This window comes from Magnolia sinica, chromosome 9, assembly GCF_029962835.1.
Source record: "Magnolia sinica isolate HGM2019 chromosome 9, MsV1, whole genome shotgun sequence".
NCBI lineage: Eukaryota > Viridiplantae > Streptophyta > Magnoliopsida > Magnoliales > Magnoliaceae > Magnolia > Magnolia sinica.
Window position 1 is genome coordinate 26,373 of NC_080581.1, and position 22,687 is coordinate 49,059.

Consider the following 22,687-nt stretch of genomic DNA (forward strand, 5'->3'; position numbering starts at 1 on the left):
ATATCATGGGTGTCTGTCCATGTGATGCGGAATCCCATTAATCCCCAAGGGTAGAATTGCCACCATGATCTAAAATTCTGGTGGGCCATAGCAAAGAGAAATGCAAATCAAGGGAGGAAACTGTTTTCATTTTGCATTGCTTACTAGAGTTTTGGATCAAAGTAAAAATTGGGCCCAGGGGGTTTCATGTGGTGCTACTTCACGTGGACCATTCAGATTTTGGAATCACATCACGTATGATGACGAGTTCTTAAAAAAGCTTGCACGAGTTCCGTGTGAACTGGTGGGCAGCTGAGCATTCGGCATATAGAGCCATGTTCGCCTGCCCACCTACGCACTTGTGCACCTTTGTACACGAGTTCTTAAAAAAGTTCGCACGAGTTCCGTGCGAACTAGTGGGCAGCTGAGCATTCGGCATATAGAGCCATGTTCGCCTACCCACCTACGCACTTATGCACCTTTGTACACGTGTCATGGGCATCTAATTCGAATGGTCCATGTGATGCAAAATCCCATGAAACCCAAAGGAAAAAAATTTCACCCTGATCTAAAATTCTAGTGGGCCATAACAAAGAGAATGCAAATAAGGGGAGTTTCATGTGGTGCTGCTTCACGTAGACCGTTCAGATTTTGGAGTCACATCACATATGATGACGAGTTCTTAAAAAAGTTCACATGAGTTCCGTGCGAACTGGTGCGCAACTGAGCATTCGGCATATAGAGCCATGTTCGCTTGCGCACCTACACACTTGTGCACCTTTGTACACATGTCATGGGCATCTAATCCGAATGGTCCATGTGACGCGAAATCCCATGAAACCCCAAGGGAAAAAATTTCACCCTGATCTAAAATTCTAGTGGGCCATAACAAGCAAATCAGGGGAGGAAACAGTTTTCATTTCTTCATGGCCCACCAAAGTTTTGGATCAAAGTAAAAATTGGGCCCAAGGGGTTCAGTCACTGCTTCACGAGGACTATTCAGATTCTAGAGTCACACCACGTATGATGTTTTCTCAAAAAAGTTCGCACGAGTTTCGTTCGAACTGGTGCGCAACTGAGCATTTGGCATAGAGTCATGCTCACCTACGCACGAGCGCACCTTTGCACACGTGTCATGGGCATCTAATACGAATAGACCATGTGATGTGGAATCCCATGAATCCCTAAGGGAAAAATTTTCACCTTGATCTAAAATTGTGGTGGGCCATAGCAAAGAGAAATGCATATTAGGGGAGGAAACTGTTTTCATTTTTCATGGCCCACCGAAGTTTTGAATCAAAGTAAAAATTGGTCCCAGGGGGTTTCATGAGTCGCTACTTCACGAGGACCGTTCAGATTCTAAAGTCACATCACGTATGATGTTTTCTCAAAAAAGATTACAGGAGTTCCATGTCAACTAGTGTGCAGCTAAGCATTTGGCATATTGAGTCATGCTCACCTACGTATAAGCGCACCTTCACACGCGTCATGGGCGTCTAATCCGAACGGTCCATATGATGCGGAAGCCCATGAATCCCCAAGGGAAAATTTTTCACCCTGATCTAAAATTCTAGTGGGCCATAGCGAGGAGAAATGCTAATCAAGAGAGGAAACTGTTTTCATTTTTTATGGCCCACGAAAGTTTTGGATCAAAGTAAAAATTGGGCCCAGCTAGTTTCATGAGGTGATGCTTCACATGAACTGTTCAGATTCTGGAGTCACATCACGTATGATGTTTTCTAAAAAAAATTCGCCCGAGTTCCGTGCGAACTAGTGCAAATTTGAGCATTCGGCATATAGAGTCATGTCACCTGCGCACCTATGCACATACGCACCTTTACACACGCGTCATGGGCGTCTAATCTAAACAGTCCATGTAATGCGGAATCCTATGAAAAGCCCATGGGAAAAATTTTCATCCTGATATAAAATTCTGGTGGGCCATAGCAAAGAGAAATTCAAAACAAGGGAGGAAACTATTTTCATTTTTCATAGCCCACCAAAGTTTTGGATCAAAATAAAAAATTGGGACCAGGGGGTTTCATGAGGTGTTGTTTCACGTGGACCGTTCAGATTTTGAGGTTACATCACGAATGATGAGTTCTCAAAAAAGTTCGCACAAGTTTTGTTTGAACTGTTTAGGCCCAGGGGGTTTCATGAGGTGCTGCGTAGCTAAGAATTCGGCATATAGAGTCATGCTCACCTGTGCACCAACGCACTTGCGCACCTTTGGACACGTGTCATGGGCATCTAATCCGAATGGTCCATGTGATGCGGAATCCCACGAAAGCCCAAGTGAAAATTTTTCACCCTGCTGTAAAATTCTGGTGGGACACAGAAAAGAGAAAATGCAAATCAGGGAGGAAACTGTTTTCATTTTTCATGGCCCACCAAAGTTTTCGATCAAAGTAAAAATGGCCCAGGGGGCTTCACGAGTTGCTGCTTCACGAGGACCGTCCAGATTTTAGAGTGATATCACGTATGATGTTTTGTCAAAAAAGTGCGCACGAGTTCCGTGCGAACTAGTGCGCAACTGGGCCTCGGCATATTGAGTCATGCTCACCTACGCACGAGTATACCTTTGCACACGTGTCATGGGCGTCTAATCTAAACAGTCCATGTGATGCGGAATCCCATGAATCCCCAAGGAAAAAATTTTCACCCTTATCTAAAATTTGGGTGAGCCATATCAAAGAGAAATGCAAATCAAGAGAGGAAACTATTTTCATTTGTCATGGCCCGCCAAAGTTTTGGTTCAAAGTAAAAATTGGGTCCATGTGCTGCTTCACCTGGACCGTTCAAATTTTGGGGTCACATCACGTATAATGAGTTTTCAAAAAAGTTCACACAAGTTCCGTTCGAACTGGTGCGTGAGCATTCGACATATAGAGCCATGCTCACCTACGCACCTTTGCACATGTGTTGTGGGCGTCTATTCCTAACGGTCCATGTGATGCAGAATCCCAAGAAAGCCAAAGGGAAAAAATTTCACCTTGATATAAAATTTTGGTGGGCCATAGCAAAGAGAAATGCAAATCAAGGGAGGAAACTGTTTTCATTTTGCATTGCTTACCAGAGTTTTCAATAAAAGTAAAAATTAGGCCCAGGGGGTTTCATGAGGTGCTGCTTCACGTGTACTGTTCAAATTTTGGAGTCACATCACGTATGATGACGAGTTCTTAAAAAAGTTCACACGAGTTCCATATGAACTGGTGCGCAGCTGAGCATTCGGCACATCGAGTCATGCTCGCCTGCGCACCGCACTTGCCCACCTTTGTACACGTGTCACGGGCATCTAATCCAAATGGTCCATGTGATGCGGAATCCCATGAAAACCCAAGGGAAAAAATTTCACCCTGATCTAAAATTCTAGTGGGCCATAACAAAGAGAATGCAAATCAAGGGAGGAAACTGTTTTCATTATGCATTACTTACCAGAGTTTTAAATCAAAGTAAAAATTGGGCCTAGGGAGTTTCATGAGGTGCTGCTTCACGTGTACCGTTCAGATTTTGGAGTCACATCACGTATGATGACGAGTTCTTAAAAAAGTTCGCACGAGTTTCGTGTGAACTGGTGCGCAGCTAAGCATTCGGCATATAGAGTCATGCTCGCCTGCACGCCTACGCACTTGCGCACCTTTGTACACGTGTCATGGGCACCTAATCTGAATGGTCCATGTGATGCGGAATCCCATTAAACCCCAAGGGAAAAAATTTCACCCTGATCTAAAATTCTAGTGGGCCATAGCAAAGAGAATGCAAATCAGGGGAGAAAACTATTTTCATTTTTCATGGCCCCACCAAAGTTTTGGATCAAGGTAAAAATTGGGCCCAAGGGGTTTTATGAGTCGCTGCTACACGAGGACCGTTCAGATTCTGGAGTCACCACGTATGATGTTTTCTCAAAAAAGTCCGCACGAGTTCCATCCGAACTGGTGCGCAGCTGAGCATTCGGCATATTGAGTAACGCTCACCTACGCACGAGCACACCTTTGCACACGTGTCATGGGCGTTTAATCCAAACAAACCATGTGATGCGGAATCCCATGAATCGCCAAGGGAAAAATTTTCACCTTGATCTAAAATTCTGGTGCGCTATAGCAAAGAGAAATGCAAATAAGGGGAGGAAATTGTTTTAATTTTTCATGGCCCACCAAATTTTGAATCAAAGTAAAAAAATTGGGCCTAGGGGCTTTTATTAGTCGCTACTTCACAAGGACCGTTCAGATTCTAAAGTTACATCACGTATGATGTTTTCTCAAAAACAGATCGCACAAGTTTCATGCCAACTAGTGCACAACTGAGCATTCGGCATATTGAGTTATGCTCACCTATGCACGAGCACACCTTTGCACACGTGTCATGGGCGTCTAATCCGAACGATCCATATGATGCGGAATCCCATGAATCCCCAAGGGAAAATTTTCACCCTGATCTAAAATTTTGGTGGGCCATAGCAAAGAGAAATGCAAATCAAGAGAGGAAACGGTTTTCATTTTTCATGGCCCACGAAAGTTTTGGATCAAAGTAAAAAATTGGGCCCAGCTAGTTTCATGAGGTGATGCTTCACATGGACTGTTCAGATTCTGGAGTCACATCACGTATGATGTTTTGTCAAAAAAGTTTGCCCGAGTTCCGTGCGAACTAGTGCACATCTGAGCATTCGCCATATAGAGTCATGTCACTTGCACACTTACGCATGTGCGCACCTTTACACACTCGTCAAGGGCGTCTAATCCGAATGGTCCATGTAATGTGGAATCCTATGAAAAACCCATGGGAAAAATTTTCACCCTGATATAAAATTCTGGTGGGGCATAGCAAAGTGAAATACCAATCAAGAGAGGAAATTGTTTTCATTTTTCATGGCCTGTGAAAGTTTTGGATCAAAGTAAAAATTAGGCCTAGGTGATTTCATGAGGTGATGCCTCACATGGACTGTTCAGATTCTGGAGTCACATCACGTATGATGTTTTCTCAAAAAAGTTCGCTCGAGTTTCATGCGAACTGGTGCACATCCGAGCATTCGGCATATGAGTCATGTCACCTGTGCACCTACGCACATGCGCACATTTACATGCGTCATGGGCGTCTATTCCGAACGGTCCATGTAATGTGGAATCCTATGAAAAACCCATGGAAAAAATTTTCACCCTGATATAAAATTTTGGTGGGCCATAGCTTAGTGAAATACAAATCAAGAGAGGAAACTGTTTTCATTTTTCATGGCCCACCAAAGTTTTGGATCTAAGTAAAAATTGGGCCCTGAGGGTTTCATGAGGTGTTGCTTCACATGGATTGTTCAGATTTGGAGTCATATCACGTATAATGATTTCTCAAAATTGTTTGCACGAGTTCCATGCGAACTGGTGCGCAGCGGAGCATTCGGCATATATAGTCATGCTCACTTGTGCACCTACGCATGTGCGCACCTTTGCACACGTGTCATGGGTGTCTAAACCAAACTATCCTTGTGATGCTGAATCCCATGAAACCCCAAAGTAAAAATTTCCACCCTGATCTAAAATTCATTTGAACTATAGCAAAGAGAAATGCAAATCAAGGGAGGAATCATTTTTCATTTTTCTTGGCCATCCATGCCAGCTACCCTTCCCAAGTACCTTCCCCGTTGCCAGATCCTGCACAAAATAACAATTTGGAAGAAAGATGACCAAACAGTTATTGGATGCAAGTTGACCAACAGAAATTAAATTTGAGGAGAGTTTAGGGACATGAAACACATCACGAAGGGTAAACTGGCGATGGTGAGAAGGAGAGAAAGTTAAGGAACCAACAGACTGTATGGGTAGTTTAGTGCCATCTACAGTAGAAATAGCCTGATTGTCAGTGTAAGGACGAGTATTGTAGAGATGTGATACATTACCAGTCATATGATTTGAAGCACTGGAATCAAAGAACCATGGAGAAGATGAGGTGATACCTGACATACCGGCCACAAAAAGGGCTTGCACGATCTGCTGGAGCATCGCAGGAGTCAAAGGTGAGGAAAGACCTTCAATAGAACCAGTGGATGCAATATCACTAACAAAAGGCTCGGAAAAAGTAGTCGCAGAAGTAGCAGAAAGAGCACGACTACGGCCACGACCTCGATCACCATGTCCACAGCCGAATGAGGATGCGTAGGCACGTGAACGACAGTCCTGAATACCATGACTAGTCCTTCGACAATACGCGCACTAATCTTTGCACTGAGCGACGACATGTCCTACTTTGTTACAGCCGCGACAAATCAAAGTAGTGGAACCACGGTTTGGTGCGGATGTGGATACGGTAAGTGCCAAGTCAGATGGTCCCTGAGATGTCCACTGAGAGAGGACCTGTAGTCGTTGTTCCTCAGTTAATAAATCATTAATAACCGAATTCATTGAATGAGTGGGGCTACGGTTCAGAAGAGCAGCCCTACAAGGCTCAAATTTCGGACGTAGTTTCATAAGAAACTGTCTAACTTGTGCACTCTCGCGCATTGTGTGGAATATTTTAAAGTCATTTGGGAATTCTGGATCCATCATAGCCATCTCTGTCGAAATTGTAACCATTGTAGATTAGAAAGTTTGAATACTTTTGTCACCCTGAGTAAGGTGAACCAGATCTTGTTCCAGGCGATATAACTCAGAGCCGCATTACTCTGTTGATATATTGTCTGGAGATGATCCCACATAGCCTTAGCAGTGCGATGTGGCGTGAGGCCAACAGCTATTGTTCGATCGACCGAATCAAAAATCCAAGTAATAATCAGTCCATTTTTCATTTCCCAATCAGCCATTTTGTCGGCATCGGTGGAAGCAGGGATAGTAACAGATCTATCAATTAATCCCCACAAACCACGACCCTTGAGAAAACTCTGAAAGTGGATGGCCCATGGATTGTAGTTGGTGCCATCAAAACTACATCGTGGGGCCTCTGTACGAGAGTCTGAACATGTTTGTTTTAACTCTACAGCTTCTTGATTCTAGAATTCCCAATGTTTTTAGTCCAATAACAGTTTATAATGGCCAAGGGCCAAATCCGTTATGAGGCGAGATATTATCCATCTTGGCCTATTGAATTTTTTTTATATAAAATCATTTTTAATATACATCCTTTTTATGGATAATGGAAAATATACATCAGGCATCTTTTTTTGTGGTGATTGCTCTATCAAAGGGATCAATGGCTATGGATGAACCATGCCCGAAAAATCTATTAGTTTGGAAGATCCTAGTCACCTCTCTTGGGAAAATTTTCAGGCGAATGTGGATTGTGGCTGTATTTCTCTTCTTAACCTGTCGATTTCCAGGTCAGAGATTAAAATGTCAGAATGTATGCATTTATTCATAAAGTAATTGTATAGTTTTCCATGGGGAACTTAAACTATTGGATTTGGGGCATATGATTGGCCTCACCATGGACAAGAAAATATCGGAATATTTCATCGGTTTACTCATTTAACTCATTTGCTTTGAATATGGACTACTCCTTTCATCAATTTCTTACTGAATTTAATCCCTTAAATGTTTTACCGTGCTGTCCATATTTGACCCTTAATTCTTGATATCATCTGGAGTGTTTTTATTACTAGAAAACTATAAGTATGGAATGAATTTTGTGTTGAATAAAATTTTCTCACTTGTTAGATACATAGATTTTAATTGTTGGTGCATATTTTTGTACTACTCTACCCAACCAATGTTTTTATACTCCTGATCAATGTTATTTATGGTTGAAGATCGTTTTGTTCTTTTAAAAATTTGTTTCCTAGTTAATTTTAAAAGAATCTAAACGAGGACATTGTAGTGGTATTTTGGGTCAAAATTCTGGCACCTGTATGATAACGAGGAAGTACATTTAACATGTTTGAACTTTGAATATTGGTCTTCCATATTCATATGCATTGGGCTTCAATCAATGCAGGGGTCTTACTCAATGGCTAAACAGCCATCGGACTTTGAGGTTCTCAATCAGGTAAACATCACCTATTGTCCTCTGTCATCATTGTGTTTCTTTTTTGTATTTCTATCTTCTTCTTGGTAGTTATTCCTAATTACACTAATCTGTTTACTCTCAGCACAATTGTCATTTCCATATTTATTTTGGGCTGTTTTGGTTAAGGGAATTTGAATTCTTTTTTCGAGGGATGCTGAAACAAATGAAAATGCCGACTGCTGTATTGTTGAGAAGAGAAGAAATGGATGGATAAAATTGGGTCTTTTAAAAAATTTCTTCTGTTCATTTTGGATTTTTTTAATTTTGTATGTAATTTATTTTATTCATTCTGGTTTATTTGTAAACTCTTTTTTACTGCCTTGCCAAAAAAGGATGATTGAAATTCTGCATTTTCCCCAGAATTTTATCACTGATCTGGGTTTTGTCATTTTTGAAGGTCAAGATAAGATTGTTGATTTTGAGATGAAGCTCATGGACATTGACAGCAAGCATCTTGAAATTCCAGAAGCAGAGTATCATGCCATTGTAAAGATGCCGTCAGCTGAGTTCTCAAGGATTTGCAAGGACCTCAGCAGCATTGGAGATACTGGTATCATCATCATCATCATTGCATGAGTTAGTATTGAGATACTTCCGTACACATAATATTGTGTACTGAATTCACCCACCATCCATTGGTTGAAATTTGAATAGAATGTGTAGGGATTCTTGTTGGTTGTTTCATACTAATGTCCAACATTCATATCAACAGTTATAGTTCACTAACAATATCTATGTTTTGGTTTGGGGTGATTGTAGTTGTAATTTCAGTGACAAAGGAAGGAGTGAAGTTCTCTACCAGGGGTGATATTGGAACTGCAAATATTGTTTGCCAGCTAGGTGCCTTAGATATTGACTGCTTTTCCCCCTTTGTGTACAACCTGAGGCATTAATCTCCATTTAAGTGGTTTGGGTTTTATTTTTTGTAGTGACATATTACCCAAACAGTATTTTCATTACTGAATAAGTCATTGTAATAATGACAAATGTCATCTATTTGTCAATGTTTCTAAGCTGGGCTGGACTGGACAGTTTGATTAATCTGGGTCGTGCCTGGAAACCCATTTTGGGCAAGAAATCATTTAAACTGTCCAGCTGGTCTGCACACCTGGATTGGGCATATTGCCAGTTGGACTGCTGCTTCAATTCTACTGTTTATTGGTAAAATTCAAAATGGGTTGTGGTGTTCGAGTACCATTTATAGAGCCAACACTACCAACTGTGCTACAGGTAGCTAGTTGCAGTCAGTTCCTATTATTTTATTTGTTTAAAGATGTCATGGTTGGACCGGAACAGACCATTGTTTGGATTTGGACCAAACTGCTGACAGAAAGGTCTGGTCTTAGGATTTCATACATTAGTATTCAGTGTATGACAAGCATATAACTCACTGAATGGTAAATCTTTTTCAAGTTTCCCCCTTTTCTAGCATTGTTTGAATGTTTCTGAAATGGATTGATTTTGAGTTATGTACATTAGATAATTTTAAAAGGAAAAAACCTCCATGTATATCTTACACACTATTCCGGTTCCATCTAATTCATTATATAAGCATGCATTTGACAGGGCTTCAAAATCACCTGGCAGTCTGTGGAGGTCCGTTCCAAGTTGGAAAGCTGTGTCAACAAACAAGTACCCATCTGCTGGGCATTTCATGTCCAATCAGTAAAGCCTTGGTATCCAACTTGCACTACTCAGCAGAGATTTTGATCGGTTTTCTTATATTGATTAATGCCTGTGATTTTGCAGAGGGAGCATGAGGCATACTAAAGAAAAAAAAAAGTTACTTTCTTGCCAGTGAATAACTTTCTCATTTGTACCTTTGACTGATGTGTAATCTATTTTCCTTGGGCATTTGTATTTTTGTTCTGATGTATGTAAAGGCGTTGACTCCACAGGGGGTCGCTTTCATTAACATTAAGTGAAGGTGCGTAGCTTCTTTGAATGTCCCGCTGATTGACTACTACATCTAGGGACGGGACTGATCCCGAAACAGACGTCTTTCTTTCCAGGTTTGGTTATGAAATAGCGTCAGGTTGCAAAGCGATGCTCCCGAAGCTAATAGCAAACAGCGGGTGAGGCGAGGCGGTTGACTGCCGAAAGAAAGAAGCGAATAGCAACCTGACGCTCCCGGGGGGAAATCCGTACCTATCCACCACACATGGACACGTGCCGTGTGTGGTTTCTAGATCCACTTGTCGTGGGGCATATGGGTGACACGTGTAAGCATTGTAGCTAACATGTTCTACAGAAATTGCTCTATTTTCTTTGGTGGTCCACTGGATGGAATAACAGAAGCCTTCCATCAAAGGAACAACAAAAGCCTGAAGCCATTATCCTAATAATTAAAAAAATAAGGACCTGCTACTACATTTTGCAGGAGATGTCCACGTAGCCAACCTGCTTCTCAAGTTCCCTAGCATGTGCATGAGCCTTCCATCAAAGGAACAACAGAAGCCTGAAGCCATTATCCTAACAATTAAAAAATAAGGACATGCCACTGCATTTTGTAGGAGATGTCCACGTAGCAATGCATTTTTCAGATCTGTTAAACGTCCCTCGCTTGAGATCTTAACCGGCACTTAAAAGTGCCTGTACTGGTGGTTAAAAGGACCTTTACCGGCGGTCATAAAAGTGCCGGTAAAACTGTATAAACTGCCGGTAAATCTTACTTTAAGTGGCGCCCAGCACAACCGCCGGTAAAAGACGCTGACCACCTGTAAAGCCTTTACCAACGCAACTTTTACCGGCGCCCAGTTTTGTTGTAGTGTGGTTGGTAATTATTATCCTGTACACCCTAGATGTTCCACACTATCTGAATTTCTTCCTTTCACATGAAGCACACTGTAAATGGTATTCAATGAATTTCAATTTCTCATAAAATGGAATGTCCTTGTTTCTCTAGTTCCTATGTAGTGTTGTCATGACTATCCTTTGATTAAGATAATCATGCTATTGTTTGAAACAAGTGCTTCAAATCTCTTCACTGCAAGTGCATTTAGAATCTTGTTTGGACCATATTCGGTGGTTGGATTTACCAAAGGCATTTTTTAGCTTGTATGAGGTAGGTGTTTCTTCTTCTTCTTCTTCTTCTTCTTCTTTTCCCTTAGAATGATAAAGGTGTTGTAAAAGTTTTTAGTTTTGAGTGAGAAACCTAGTCTCAATCGTAACAGTTGAAAATTTGAATGAACATGTGAATCAGTGTTTTGAACATGGTACTGACAATTAGTTTCAATTTGTGAGGGGCTCAAATTCATTCATTTCCCTTTTGTACAGTGCAGTGGTTGTCTTGGAGGGCTGGTCAGATTCGCATCAGCCTCCTTTGTTGAAACACTAGACATACCACAAAAGAGAAACATAGGTCAACTGTCAAGCAGTGTGAAAAGGCAATGGTCATCCAGTCCTCAAGAGATGGAAAACGGTGTTGGAAATTCACATTCCCATGAATCACATCAATTGATTGGTTCCACTGTTGTCAACGAAGAAACAAAGATGATAGAGAAAAATGTGAACATGTCCATTTGTTAACCAAGGTCTGTCTCTCCCTTAAAATGAGTTTGATATGGATTACATCAGTTCATTAAGAGTTTACTGTTTGGGTTTTACATTGTTAATATCACTTCAATCTTGGTTGTTTGTTCCATTCTGGTTACCGTTGATGTATCCCTGTTAGCAGAGAATGAATTCATCTTTTGGCCATTTGCTGTTCTGTTTTGGACCGACCTTAATGGTGATAACAGTGTATTTGTACTTGCATTTGAGCTAGTTCACTTTTCAATTTTCCAGTGGCTATGGCCATGACATTAGACGCAAGGGAAGAAGAACCAATTTGATGCAGAGAACCCTTGACAAGTGACATCTGCACCCACACGTGAGAAGTTTCTACACAACTTTTATTACGTTCATTGCATGTGCTGGTTTTATATTTTGTTTACTTCTAACAAATATGTTCTTTTGGTATCAACTGAAGGTATCTATGTCATGGATTGACTTGATTTTTAAACCCATGGCCCACTTTCGAGTGGTGCATCTGACTGATGGGGTAGATGTTCGACACACATCACGGTGGGGCCCACACAGCACGACCTCATGGGAAGTTCCCATGAGGTTGCTCACCTACGCACATGCACACCTTTGCACACGTGTCATAGGTGTCTAATCCGAACGATCCATGTGATGCGGATTCCCATTAATCCTCAAGGGTAGAATTGTCACCCTGATCTAAAATTCTGGTGTGCCATAGCAAAGAGAAATGCAAATCAAGGGAGGAAATTGTTTTCATTTTGCATGGCCCAACAAAGTTTTGGATCAAAGTAAAAATTGGGCCCGGGGGGTTTCATGAGGTGATGCTTCACGTGGACCGTTCAGATTTTGAGGTCACATCACGTATGATGAGTTCTCAAAAAAGTTCACACGAGTTCCGTGCGAATTGGTGCGCAGCTGAGCATTCTAATCTGATCGGTCCATGTGATGCGGAATCCCATGAAACCCGAAGGGAAAAAAATTTACCCTGATCTAAAATTCTAGTGGGACATAGCAAAGAGAAATGCAAATCAAGGGAGAAAACTGTTTTCATTTTTCATGGCCCACCAAAGTTTTGGATCAAAATAAAAATTAGGACCAAGGGGTTTCATGACGTGCTACTTCATGTGCATGTGGACCTTTCAAATTTTGGAGTCACATCATGTTGATGAGTTCTCAAAAAAGTTAGCACATGCGAACTGCTACGCAGCTGAGCATTCTGCATATAGAGTCATGCTCACCTGCGCACCTACGTACGTGCGCACCTTTTGCACACATGTCATGGGCGTCTAATCTGAACGGTCCATGCGATGCGGAATCCTATGAAACCCCAAGGGAAAAAAATTCAACCTGATCTAAAATTCTAGTGGGTCATAGCAAAGAGAAATGATCTAAAATTCTAGTGGGTCATAGCAAAGAGAAATGTAAATCAAGGGAAGGAATTGTTTTCATTTTTCATGGCCCACCAAAGTTTTGGACCAAAGTAAAAATTGGGCCTCAAGGATTTCATGAGGTGGTGTTTCACATGGACCATTCAGATTTTGGAGTCACACCACGTATGATGAGTTCTCAAAAAAGTTTGCATGAGTTTCATGCGAACTGGTGCACAGCTGAGCATTCAACATATAGAGTCATGCTCACCTACGCACCTTTGTACACATGTCATGCGTGTATAATCCTTATGGTCCATGTGATGTGGAATCCCATAAAACCTCAAGTGAAAAAATTTCACCCTGATCTAAAATTCTGGTGGGCCATAGCAAAGAGATGCAAATCAAGGGAGGAAACTGTTTTCATTTTTCATGGCCCACCAAAGTTTTGAATCAAAGTAAAAATTGAGCCCAGTGGGTTTCATGAGGTACTCCTTCACATGTACCATTCAGATTTTGGAGTCACATCACGTATGATGAGTTTTAGAAAAATATCGCATGAGTTCCACGCGTACTAGTGCGCAACTGAGCATTCGGCATATAGAGTCATCCTCACCTACGCACTTGCACACCTTTGTACACATGTCATGGGCATCTAATCTGAATGGTCCATGTGATGCGGAATCCCATGAAACCCCAAGGGAAAAATTTTCACCATGATGTAAAATTCTGGTGGGCCATAGAAAAGAGATGCAAATCAGGGGATGAAACTATTTTCATTTTTCATGGCCCACCAAAATTTTGGATCAAAGTAAAAATGGCCCCAGGGGGCTTCACAAGGACCGTTCAGATTCTGGAGTCACATCACGTATGATGTTTTCTCAAAAAAGTTCGCACGAGTTTCGTACGAACTAGTGCGCAGCTGAGCATTCAGCATATAGAGTCATGCTCACCTACGCATGTACGCACCTTTGCACACATGTTATGGGCGTCTAATCCAAACAATCCATGTGATGAGGAATCCCATTAATCCCCAAGGATAGAATTGTCACCCTGATCTAAAATTTTGGTGAGCCATAGCAAAGAGAAATGCAAATAAAGGGAGGACACTGTTTTCGTTTTGCATTGCTTACCAAAGTTTTGGATCAAATTAAAATTGGGCCCAAGGGGTTTCATGTGGTGCTGCTTCACGTGGACCATTCGGATTTTGGATTCACATCATGTATGATGACGAGTTCTCAAAAAAGTTCGTACGAGTTCCGTGCGAACTGGTACGCAGCTGAGCATTAGGCCCAGGGGGTTTCATGAGGTGTTGCTTCACGTGGACCGTTTAGATTTTGAGGTTGCATCACGTATGATGAGTTCTCAAAAAAGTTTGCACGAGTTCTGTTCGAACTGGTGCGCAGTTGAGAATTCGAGATATAGAGTCATGCTCACCTGCGCACCTATGCACATGCACACGCGTCATGGGCGTCTAATCCGAATAGTTCATGTGATGCAGAATCCCACGAAAACCCATGTGAAAACTTTTCACCCTGATATAAAATTTTAGTGGGCCGCAAAGAGAAATGCAAATCAAGGGAGGAAATTGTTTTCATTTTTTATGGCCCACCAATGTTTTGGATCAAAGTAAATATTGCGCCCTGCGAGTTTCCAGAGGTGTTGCTTCACCTGGACCGATATATTGTGGAGTCACATCACATATGATAAGTTCTAAAAAATGTTCACACGAGTTCCGTGCGAACTGGTGCACAGCTGAGCATACGGCATATAGAGTCATGCTCGCCTACGCCCCTACGCACTTGCGCCCCTTTGTACATGTGTCATGGGCGTCTAATCCGAATGGTCCATGTTATGCGGAATCCCATGAAACCCTAAGGGAAAAATTTTCACCCTGATCTAAAATTCTAGTGGGTCATAGCAAAGAGAATGCAAATTAGGGGAGGAAATCGTTTTCATTTTTCATGGCCCACCAAAGTTTTGGATCAAAGTAAAAGTTGGGCCCAACGGGTTTCATGAGTCGCTGCTTCACGAGGACTGTTCAGATTCTGGAGTCACAACACGTCTCATGTTTTCTCAAAAAAGTTTGCACGAGTTCCGTCCGAACTAGTCCACCGCTGAGCATTCAACATATTGAGTCATGCTCACCTACGCATGAGCGCACCTTTGCACACATGTTATGGGCATCTAATCCGAATGGACAATGTGATGCGAATCGCATGAATCCCCAAGGGAAAATTTTTCACCTTGATCTAAAATTCTGGTAGGCCATAGCAAAGAGAAATGCAAATCAGGGGAGGAAATTGTTTTCATTTTTCATGGCCCACCAAAATTTTGAATCAAAGTAAAAATTGGGCCTAGGGGGTTTTATGAGTCGCTACTTCACGAGGATCATTCAGATTCTAGAGTCAAATCACGTATGATGTTTTCTCAAAAAAGATTGCTCGAGTTCTGTGCGAACTAGTGTGCAGCTAAGCATTCAGCATATTGAGCCATGCTCACCTACACATGAGCGCACTTTTGCACACATGTCATGGGCATCCAATCCAAACAGTCCATGTGATGCAGAATCCCATGAATCCCCAAGGGAAAAAATTTCACCCTGATCTAAAATTCTGGTGGGCTATAACAAAGAGAAATGCAAATCAAGAGAGGAAATCGTTTTCATTTTTCATGGCCCGCGAAAGTTTTGGATCAAAGTAAAAAATTGGGCCCAACTTGTTTCATGAGGTGTTGCTTCACGCGGACCGTTCAGATTTTGGAGTCACGTCATGTATGATGAGTTCTCAAAAAAGTTCGCACGAGTTCCGTGGAAACTGGTGCATAGCTGAGCATTCGGCATATAGAGTCATGCTCACATGTGCACCTTTGCACACGTGTCATGGGCATCTAATCCTTATGGTCTATGTGACGTGGAATCATAAAACCCTAAGGGGAAAAATTTTACCCTGATCTAAAACTTTGATGGTCCATAGCAAAGAGAAATGCAAATCAAGGGAGGAAACCGTTTTCATTTTTCATGGCCCACAAAATTTTGGATCAAAGTAAGAATTGGGCCCAGGGGGTTTCATGAGGTGATGCTTCACGTGGACTGTTCAGATTCTAAAGTCACATCATGTATGATGTTTTCTTAAAAAAGTTTGCTCGAGCTTCGTGCAAACTGGTGCACATCTGAGCATTCGGCATATAGAGTCATGTCACCTGCGCACCTACGCACGCACACACCTTTACACATGCGTCATAGGCGTCTAATCCGAATGGTCCATGTAATGCAGAATCCCATGAAAACCCATGGGAAAAATTTTCACCCTGATATAAAATTCTGGTGGCCCATAGCAAAGTCAAATGCAAATCAAGAGAGGAAACTGTTTTTATTTTTCATGGCCTGCCGATGTTTTGGTTCTAAGTAAAAATTAGGCCCTGGGGGTTTCATGAGATGTTGCTTCACGTGGACCGTTCAGATTGTGGAGTCATATAACGTATATTAAGTTCTCAAAATTGTTCGCACAAGTTCCGTGCGAACTGGTGCGCAAGTGAGCATTCGGTATATAGAGTCATGTTCACTTGTGCACCTACGTATGTGTGCACCTTTGCACACGTGTCATGGGCATCTAAACCGAATCGTCCATGTGATGCAGAATCCCATGAAACCCCAAGGTAAAAAATTTCACCTTAATCTAAAATTCGTGTGGACCACAGCAAAGAGAAATGCAAATCGAGGAAACAATTTTCATTTTTCTTTGCCCACCATAGTTTTGAATTGAAGTAAAAATTGAGCCCAGCATATGATGAGTTCTCAAAAAAGTTTGCCCGAGTTCCATTCGAAATGGTGTGAGGCTGAGCATCCGGCATATATAGTCATCCCCACTTGCGCACGTATGCACCTTTGCACATGTGTCATGGGCGTTTAATCCGAACGATCCATGTGATGAGGAATCCCATGAAACAATAAGGGAAAAATTTTCACCCTAATCTAAATTTCTAGTGGGCCATAGCAAAGAGAAATGCAAATCAAGGGATGAAACTGTTTACATTTTTCATGGCCCACCAGAGTTTTGGACCAAAGTAAAAATTGGGCCTAGGGGGTTTCATGAGGTGCTGCTTCACATGGACCGTTCAGATTTTTGAGTCACATCACGTATGATGAGTTCTCAAAAACGTTCGCACGTGCAAACTGGTGTGCAGTTGAGCATTCGACATATAGAGTCATGCTCACCTACTCACCTACTCACCATTGCACACGTGTCATGGGCGTCTAATTCGAATGTTCCATGTGATGTCGAATCCCATTAAACCCCAGGGTAAAATTTTCCACCCTAATCTAAAAGTCTGGTGAGTAATAGCAAAGAGAAATGCAAATCATGGGAGGAAAGTGTTTTCATTTTTCATGGCCCACCAAAGTTTTGGATTAAAGTAAAAATTGGGCCCAAGGAGTTTCATGAGATGCTGCTTCACGAGGACCGTTCTGAATCTAGTGTACAGTCGAGCATTCGGCATATAGAGTCATGCTCACCTACTCACCTACGCACATGTGCACCTTTGCACACGTGTCAAGGACATCTAATTCGAACGTTCCATGTGATGCGGAATCCCATTAAACCCCAAGGTAAAAATTTTCGGCCTGATCTAAAAGTCAGGTGAGCAATAGCAAAGAGAAATGCAAATCATGGGAGGAAAGTGTTTTCATTTTTCATAGCCCACCAAAGTTTTGGATCAAAGTAAAAATTGGGGCCAGGGAGTTTCATGACATGCTGCTTCATAAGGACTGTTCTGAATTTGGAGTCACATCACGTATGATGAGTTCTCAAAAAAGTTCGCACAAGTTCCGTGCGAACTGGTGCGCAACTAAGCATTGGGCATATAATGTCACGCTCACCTACGCACCTTTGCACACATGTTATGGGTGTCTAATCCTTATTGTCCATGTGATGCAGAAGCTTATGAAACCCCAAGGGAAAGATTTTCACCCTGATCTAAAATTCTGGTGGGCCATAGCAAAGAGAAATGCAAAACAAGGGAGGAAACTGTTTTCATTTTTCATAGCCCACCAAAGTTTTGGATCGAAGTAAAAAATTGGGACCGGGGGTTTCATGAGGTGTTCCTTCACGTGGACCGTTCAGATTTTGAGGTTACATCACATATGATTAGTTCTCAAAAAAGTTCGCAGGAGTTCTATTCGAATTGGTGTAGTTGAGAATTCGGCACAGAGTCATGCTCACCTGCGCACCTACACATATGCGCACCTTTACACACGCGTCGTGGGTGTCTAATCTGAATGGTTCATGTGATGCGGAATCCCATGAAAGCCCATGGGAAAACTTTTCACCCTTATGTAAAATTTTGGTGGGCCATAGCAAAGAAAAATGCAAATCAAGTGAGGAAACTGTTTTCATTTTTCATGGCCCACCAAAGTTTTGGATCAAAGTAAAAATTGGGCCATTGGGGTTTCATGAGGTGTTGCTTCACGTGGACCGTTCAGATTTTGGAGTCACATCGAGTATGATTTCTCAAAAATGTTCGCACGTGTTCCGCACACCCGTTCGCACATGCGAAAATTTTTGAGAACTCATCATATGTGATGCGACTCCAAAATCTAAACGGTCCACATGAAGTAGCACCTTATGAAACTGTAACGTCTTGGAAAAATCCGTACAAGGACCCGAGTACCACCTCAGGCAGAAATCACCCTGGACCAAAACCTTTAGAAATTATGTTAATATTAGCAAGTGCTAAACTAGAGTACTTGTGAAATTAGCACTAATCACTTTAAATATGATCTGCAATACCCAAGCCGTGTAGTATCATTGACGCTACATTACCCTGAAATCTAGAATTCATCCCTAAACTCGGTTGTTCTTAGGAGCGCTTTGAAACTCCATATCAGACCTGGACCGCACGTTGAAAGTCCGATAACCGCAAAACTATACAGTTATGACCACATTACTGGACTTGACAACTCCCTCGGACAAGTCTTAATTGTGTCTAGAAATGCACAACTTGAGCCCGAAGCAAAGTGTGTGAGAAACGTGAATATCTTTAGAAATAAAATTCGAATTTAAGTAAACTGAGTCGTTTCGCTTGCGAGCCAAATATAAGGATTCAGACCGTCAAAATCTGACCCAAATACACCCTCAAATCAGGAAAAATGTCCCATACATGGCAATGTTCTTGTGGCCTTGATCGAGTGACCGTGACCGTTGAACTGAAACTGGTCTGCCACGGTCGATCTGCAAACCCGATCGGAGCGAAAACTCAGCCTGACCTAAATCCAATGTCAGGGAGCTTAAGTCCGACTGTATGCAGAAAATGGGCCACTAGAAGTACTCCATTGGGCTGAAACAGACGCCCTTTGGATATAACCTAAGTATACCTTGGCCCTAGGGCCATTTCCATCAGACTTGGGCCTATATAAGGGCCTTAAACCCTCTCTCTAATATTCCATACGAATTTTTAAACCCTAAGGGAGAGAGAAAAGGAAAAGGAAAGGAAAGAGAGAGGAAGTGAGAGTGAGAGTTGGAGATTCATCCTGGGATTTGATCCCGTTGCTCCACGCACTTAGCCACCCTATCTGTATCGCTATACGGGCGATTCCGATTCCGTACTTAGGTAAGGAATCCTAACCCTAACCTGTTTTAGGGTTTCCAACTATTGTAATAGATGAAATAGCTAACCTATTCCCTGATATAGGTTGTTGTGGTGCCATAGACACATACTCGGTATACAAACTGAGTTCGGTACGTGTTTACCGGCATAAGGTGTGGACTATAAACGTTTAGGTTATGATTTCCAAGGCTTTCATTGTCAGTAATGATTTATGACAGACTTGATTGTTATCTCATATGCTTAGACACGATGTTCCCGTATATTACACATAGATGTAAACTATGTTGATTTTAATGCATTCAAAGTGTTTGTTGAAATGACTGAATGAATATGGATTCATCATTTATGCTTGCTATGATTTATGTGTGAGGATATATGATGGTTGTACGTGTGACAACTCCTATGTGGAAGGATTTGCTACGATGTGTGTTTTAGCTAATTTATTACATGTACGTAATATGTGTAGTCTAAGTGTTTGATAAAATGCCTGAGTGAGAAAATGCTTAATGTGATGTGCTTAATGAGGGTGTTGAGATAGGATTCTCAATCCCCTTATCTAGGGTTACAGTTTCCTTCATGTAATCTATTTTACTACTATGTGATTTGTGAATTAAATGCTCATGTATGTTAACATGTATTCTATGTGTTCGTTGAGATGCTGATATGGGATCTAAATTTAATTGTGTCGTTACATCTTGGCTATTACATTTGAATGCTATTGATCTGGAGTGTGTTTGGGGCTACGTAGTAGTCCAGGCAATCGGTAATGATTTACGATCGGTGGCTGAACTGTTTTAGCCACGACAGATGCATTCGACGAATCTGAGACGTACGTCACTTGACAACAGTGGCTAGGCCACGTGGAATGCTTATGCACTCCATGTCGATTAAGTCTACGTGCGCTCATACTAGTCGAGCTCGTCAAGTAACCCGATTGACCCAATGTATGTTCACCATGTATAGACGTTATTGGTTGAATCTAAGGTACCAAACTCACCAGTGGGAACCCCTTTAACCTTGGTACCTTGATCCGCTAAGACTCATGAGCCGGGCATGATGGTATGGGACACCGTGGTCGAGCTGTCGGCCTATGCTGGGGTGACGAGCCTCCCCGTAATGTCCAGTGAGCAACACAACTTCGTGAGCCGAATACGGTGGTATGGGATACTGTATTCGAGCTATCGACCTACACTGATAAGGTGACGAGCCCTTTGTAGTGACCTCGAGCGTACTCTAAGACCGCGTAGAGGCGATGAGCCTTTACGTAGCAAGAAGAGTACATACTAGGCCTGCACCGATCAGGTGACGAGCCCTTTGCAGTGACCTAGAACCGTAACATCGTATGAGATTTACTAGGACTGACGACCCTAGAATGGATCATCGTTTGGGAATTGATATAAGGGAGGTACCTTAGCTTCCCAATCCTGCTGTATGAAAAGGGTCTAATAAGAAACTCGATAATGTTCATGTACCGCATTACATGTGCATTTGGCGTAGCAGGTCAAGCATTGAGGAAGGGTATAACGCCCTGAAAATTAAGGGTCGAGTAGAAGTCTAACTCCCGAGTTCCAACGCATCACTTATGCAACATATTTGATGATGATTAAATGTTGTCTGTATTAATGCTTAAAACATGAATAAGATTAAGCCAAATCAGCAAAACATAGTCCAGGGACAGTTGTAATACGCAAGCGGAAGACTGAAACGAATATGTATAACTTTATAAACCAGTATAAGTCCCCAAAGTATGTATGCATTGCCAGGTCAATAATTACATGTATTGTTTCAAATTACAAAATGTCAAAAATGCAATAGTCCACTATGAGTATAACCCTGAAGCCACGCCGATCAGAACGATCTATGTAAACCCGCCAGAATACTGCATATATGAGAAGGCATCCTCATCATCTATAAAGTTCGCCTTTGCCTCATCAGTCGAGTCTCCATCTGTAACTAAGACAGAGTCTGTTGGGTGTTTAAAATACCATCCCATAACGTGGAAGTGAGTGATCAACTCAGTGGAACAATAAAGCAAAGGTTAACATGTTATCAATTCAGTCAAGCAGTAATGATAAAGCAATACAATCAAACATCCCTAAGTACTCTGATTAATGTAGGAATGGTATGTATAAATGATGCATGCCCTCGCTTGCACTCCCTCTGCGATCTTTATCTAATGGTTGCACATGTCAGTCACTTCCTCAGTGCTCTGCCAAACGCCAAATGGCACATGTAGTGCGGTGCATGATCGTGATTACTAAGTTCTTATTAGTCATTTTCATACAGCAGGATTGGGAAGCTAAGGTACCTCCCTTATATCAATTCTCAAATAATGATCCATTCAAGGGTCGTCAATCCTAGTAAGTCTCATACGATGTTACGGTTCTAGGTCACTGCAAAGGGCTCGTCACCTTATCAGTGCAGGCTTAATATATACTCTTATTGCTACGTAAGGGCTCGTCGCCTCTACGCAGTCTTAGCGTACGCTCGAGGTCACTACAAAGGGCTTGTCACCTTATCAGTGTAGGCCGATAGCTCGAATACAGTGTCTCATACCACCGTATTTAGCTCACAAAGCTGTGTTGCTCACTGGACACTACGGGGAGGCTCGTCACCCCAGCGTAGGCCGACAGCTCGACCACAGTGTCCCATACCACCATGCCCGGCTCATGAGTCTTGGCGAATCGAAGTACCAAGGTTAAAGGGGTTTTCACTGGTGAGTTTGGTACCTTAGATTCAAGCAGTAGCGTCCATACATGGTGAACATACATCGGGTCAATAGGGTTACTTGACGAGCTCGACTAGTACGAGCACACGTTGAGTTGATCGAAATGAAGTGCGTAAGCACTCCATGTGGCCTAACCACTGCCGACATCCCAAGTACTGCTCAAATTCATCGATCACGTCCTATTTGGCGAAATTAACCTCAGCCACCTATTTAATGCCTGTTACCGATTGCCTGGACTATTCTGTAGTCCCAAACACATTCAATTATAACAGATAATCATACAAGATAATCAGAACAGTAATGGATCAACAATTCCAATCATACAAGCATGTGAGCATTTGATGGATTTCAACTTAAACATGAATTCACACATATGTAGTCCCTAAGTAAAACAGAAAAAGAATATAAGTTACATGGAGGAAATCATATACATCATTAAGGTAGTTGAGAATCTCATCTCAACACCCATGTTAAGTACAATTACTATATGCCTGATCATTCA

At 41.9% G+C, this 22,687-nt stretch overlaps 1 protein-coding gene across 4 annotated transcripts; it reads left to right on the top strand.

The window, feature by feature from the left end:
* Nucleotides 1-6,915: 6,915 nt before the first annotated feature.
* On the top strand, nucleotides 6,916-11,664 carry LOC131256550 (proliferating cell nuclear antigen-like). 4 transcript variants are annotated; one of them, XM_058257410.1, is made up of 5 exons: nucleotides 6,916-8,512; nucleotides 8,722-8,802; nucleotides 9,529-9,638; nucleotides 9,712-9,744; nucleotides 11,239-11,664. In XM_058257410.1, exons 1-4 carry the CDS (start codon nucleotides 8,296-8,298, stop codon nucleotides 9,730-9,732), a joined length of 429 nt encoding a protein of 142 aa, XP_058113393.1. In that variant the 5' UTR covers nucleotides 6,916-8,295; the 3' UTR covers nucleotides 9,733-9,744; nucleotides 11,239-11,664. The 4 variants fall into 4 exon arrangements, with proteins under 4 accessions (XP_058113393.1, XP_058113396.1, XP_058113395.1 ...); XM_058257413.1 differs by lacking the exon at nucleotides 11,239-11,664 and having other exon boundaries at nucleotides 6,916-7,941; nucleotides 8,360-8,512; nucleotides 9,529-9,785; XM_058257412.1 differs by lacking the exon at nucleotides 11,239-11,664 and having other exon boundaries at nucleotides 9,529-9,627; nucleotides 9,712-9,766.
* Nucleotides 11,665-22,687: the final 11,023 nt, after the last annotated feature.

Excerpts from the sequence above, each read along its gene's own strand:
- LOC131256550 (XM_058257409.1), top strand. The coding sequence starts at position 8,296 with ATGATTGAAATTCTGCATTTTCCCCAGAATTTTATCACTGATCTGGGT. Across the intron at positions 8,513-8,721 it reads CAGCAGCATTGGAGATACTG|TTGTAATTTCAGTGACAAAG; the intron begins GTATCATCATCA and ends GGGTGATTGTAG. Across the intron at positions 8,803-9,528 it reads AAATATTGTTTGCCAGCTAG|GGCTTCAAAATCACCTGGCA; the intron begins GTGCCTTAGATA and ends TGCATTTGACAG.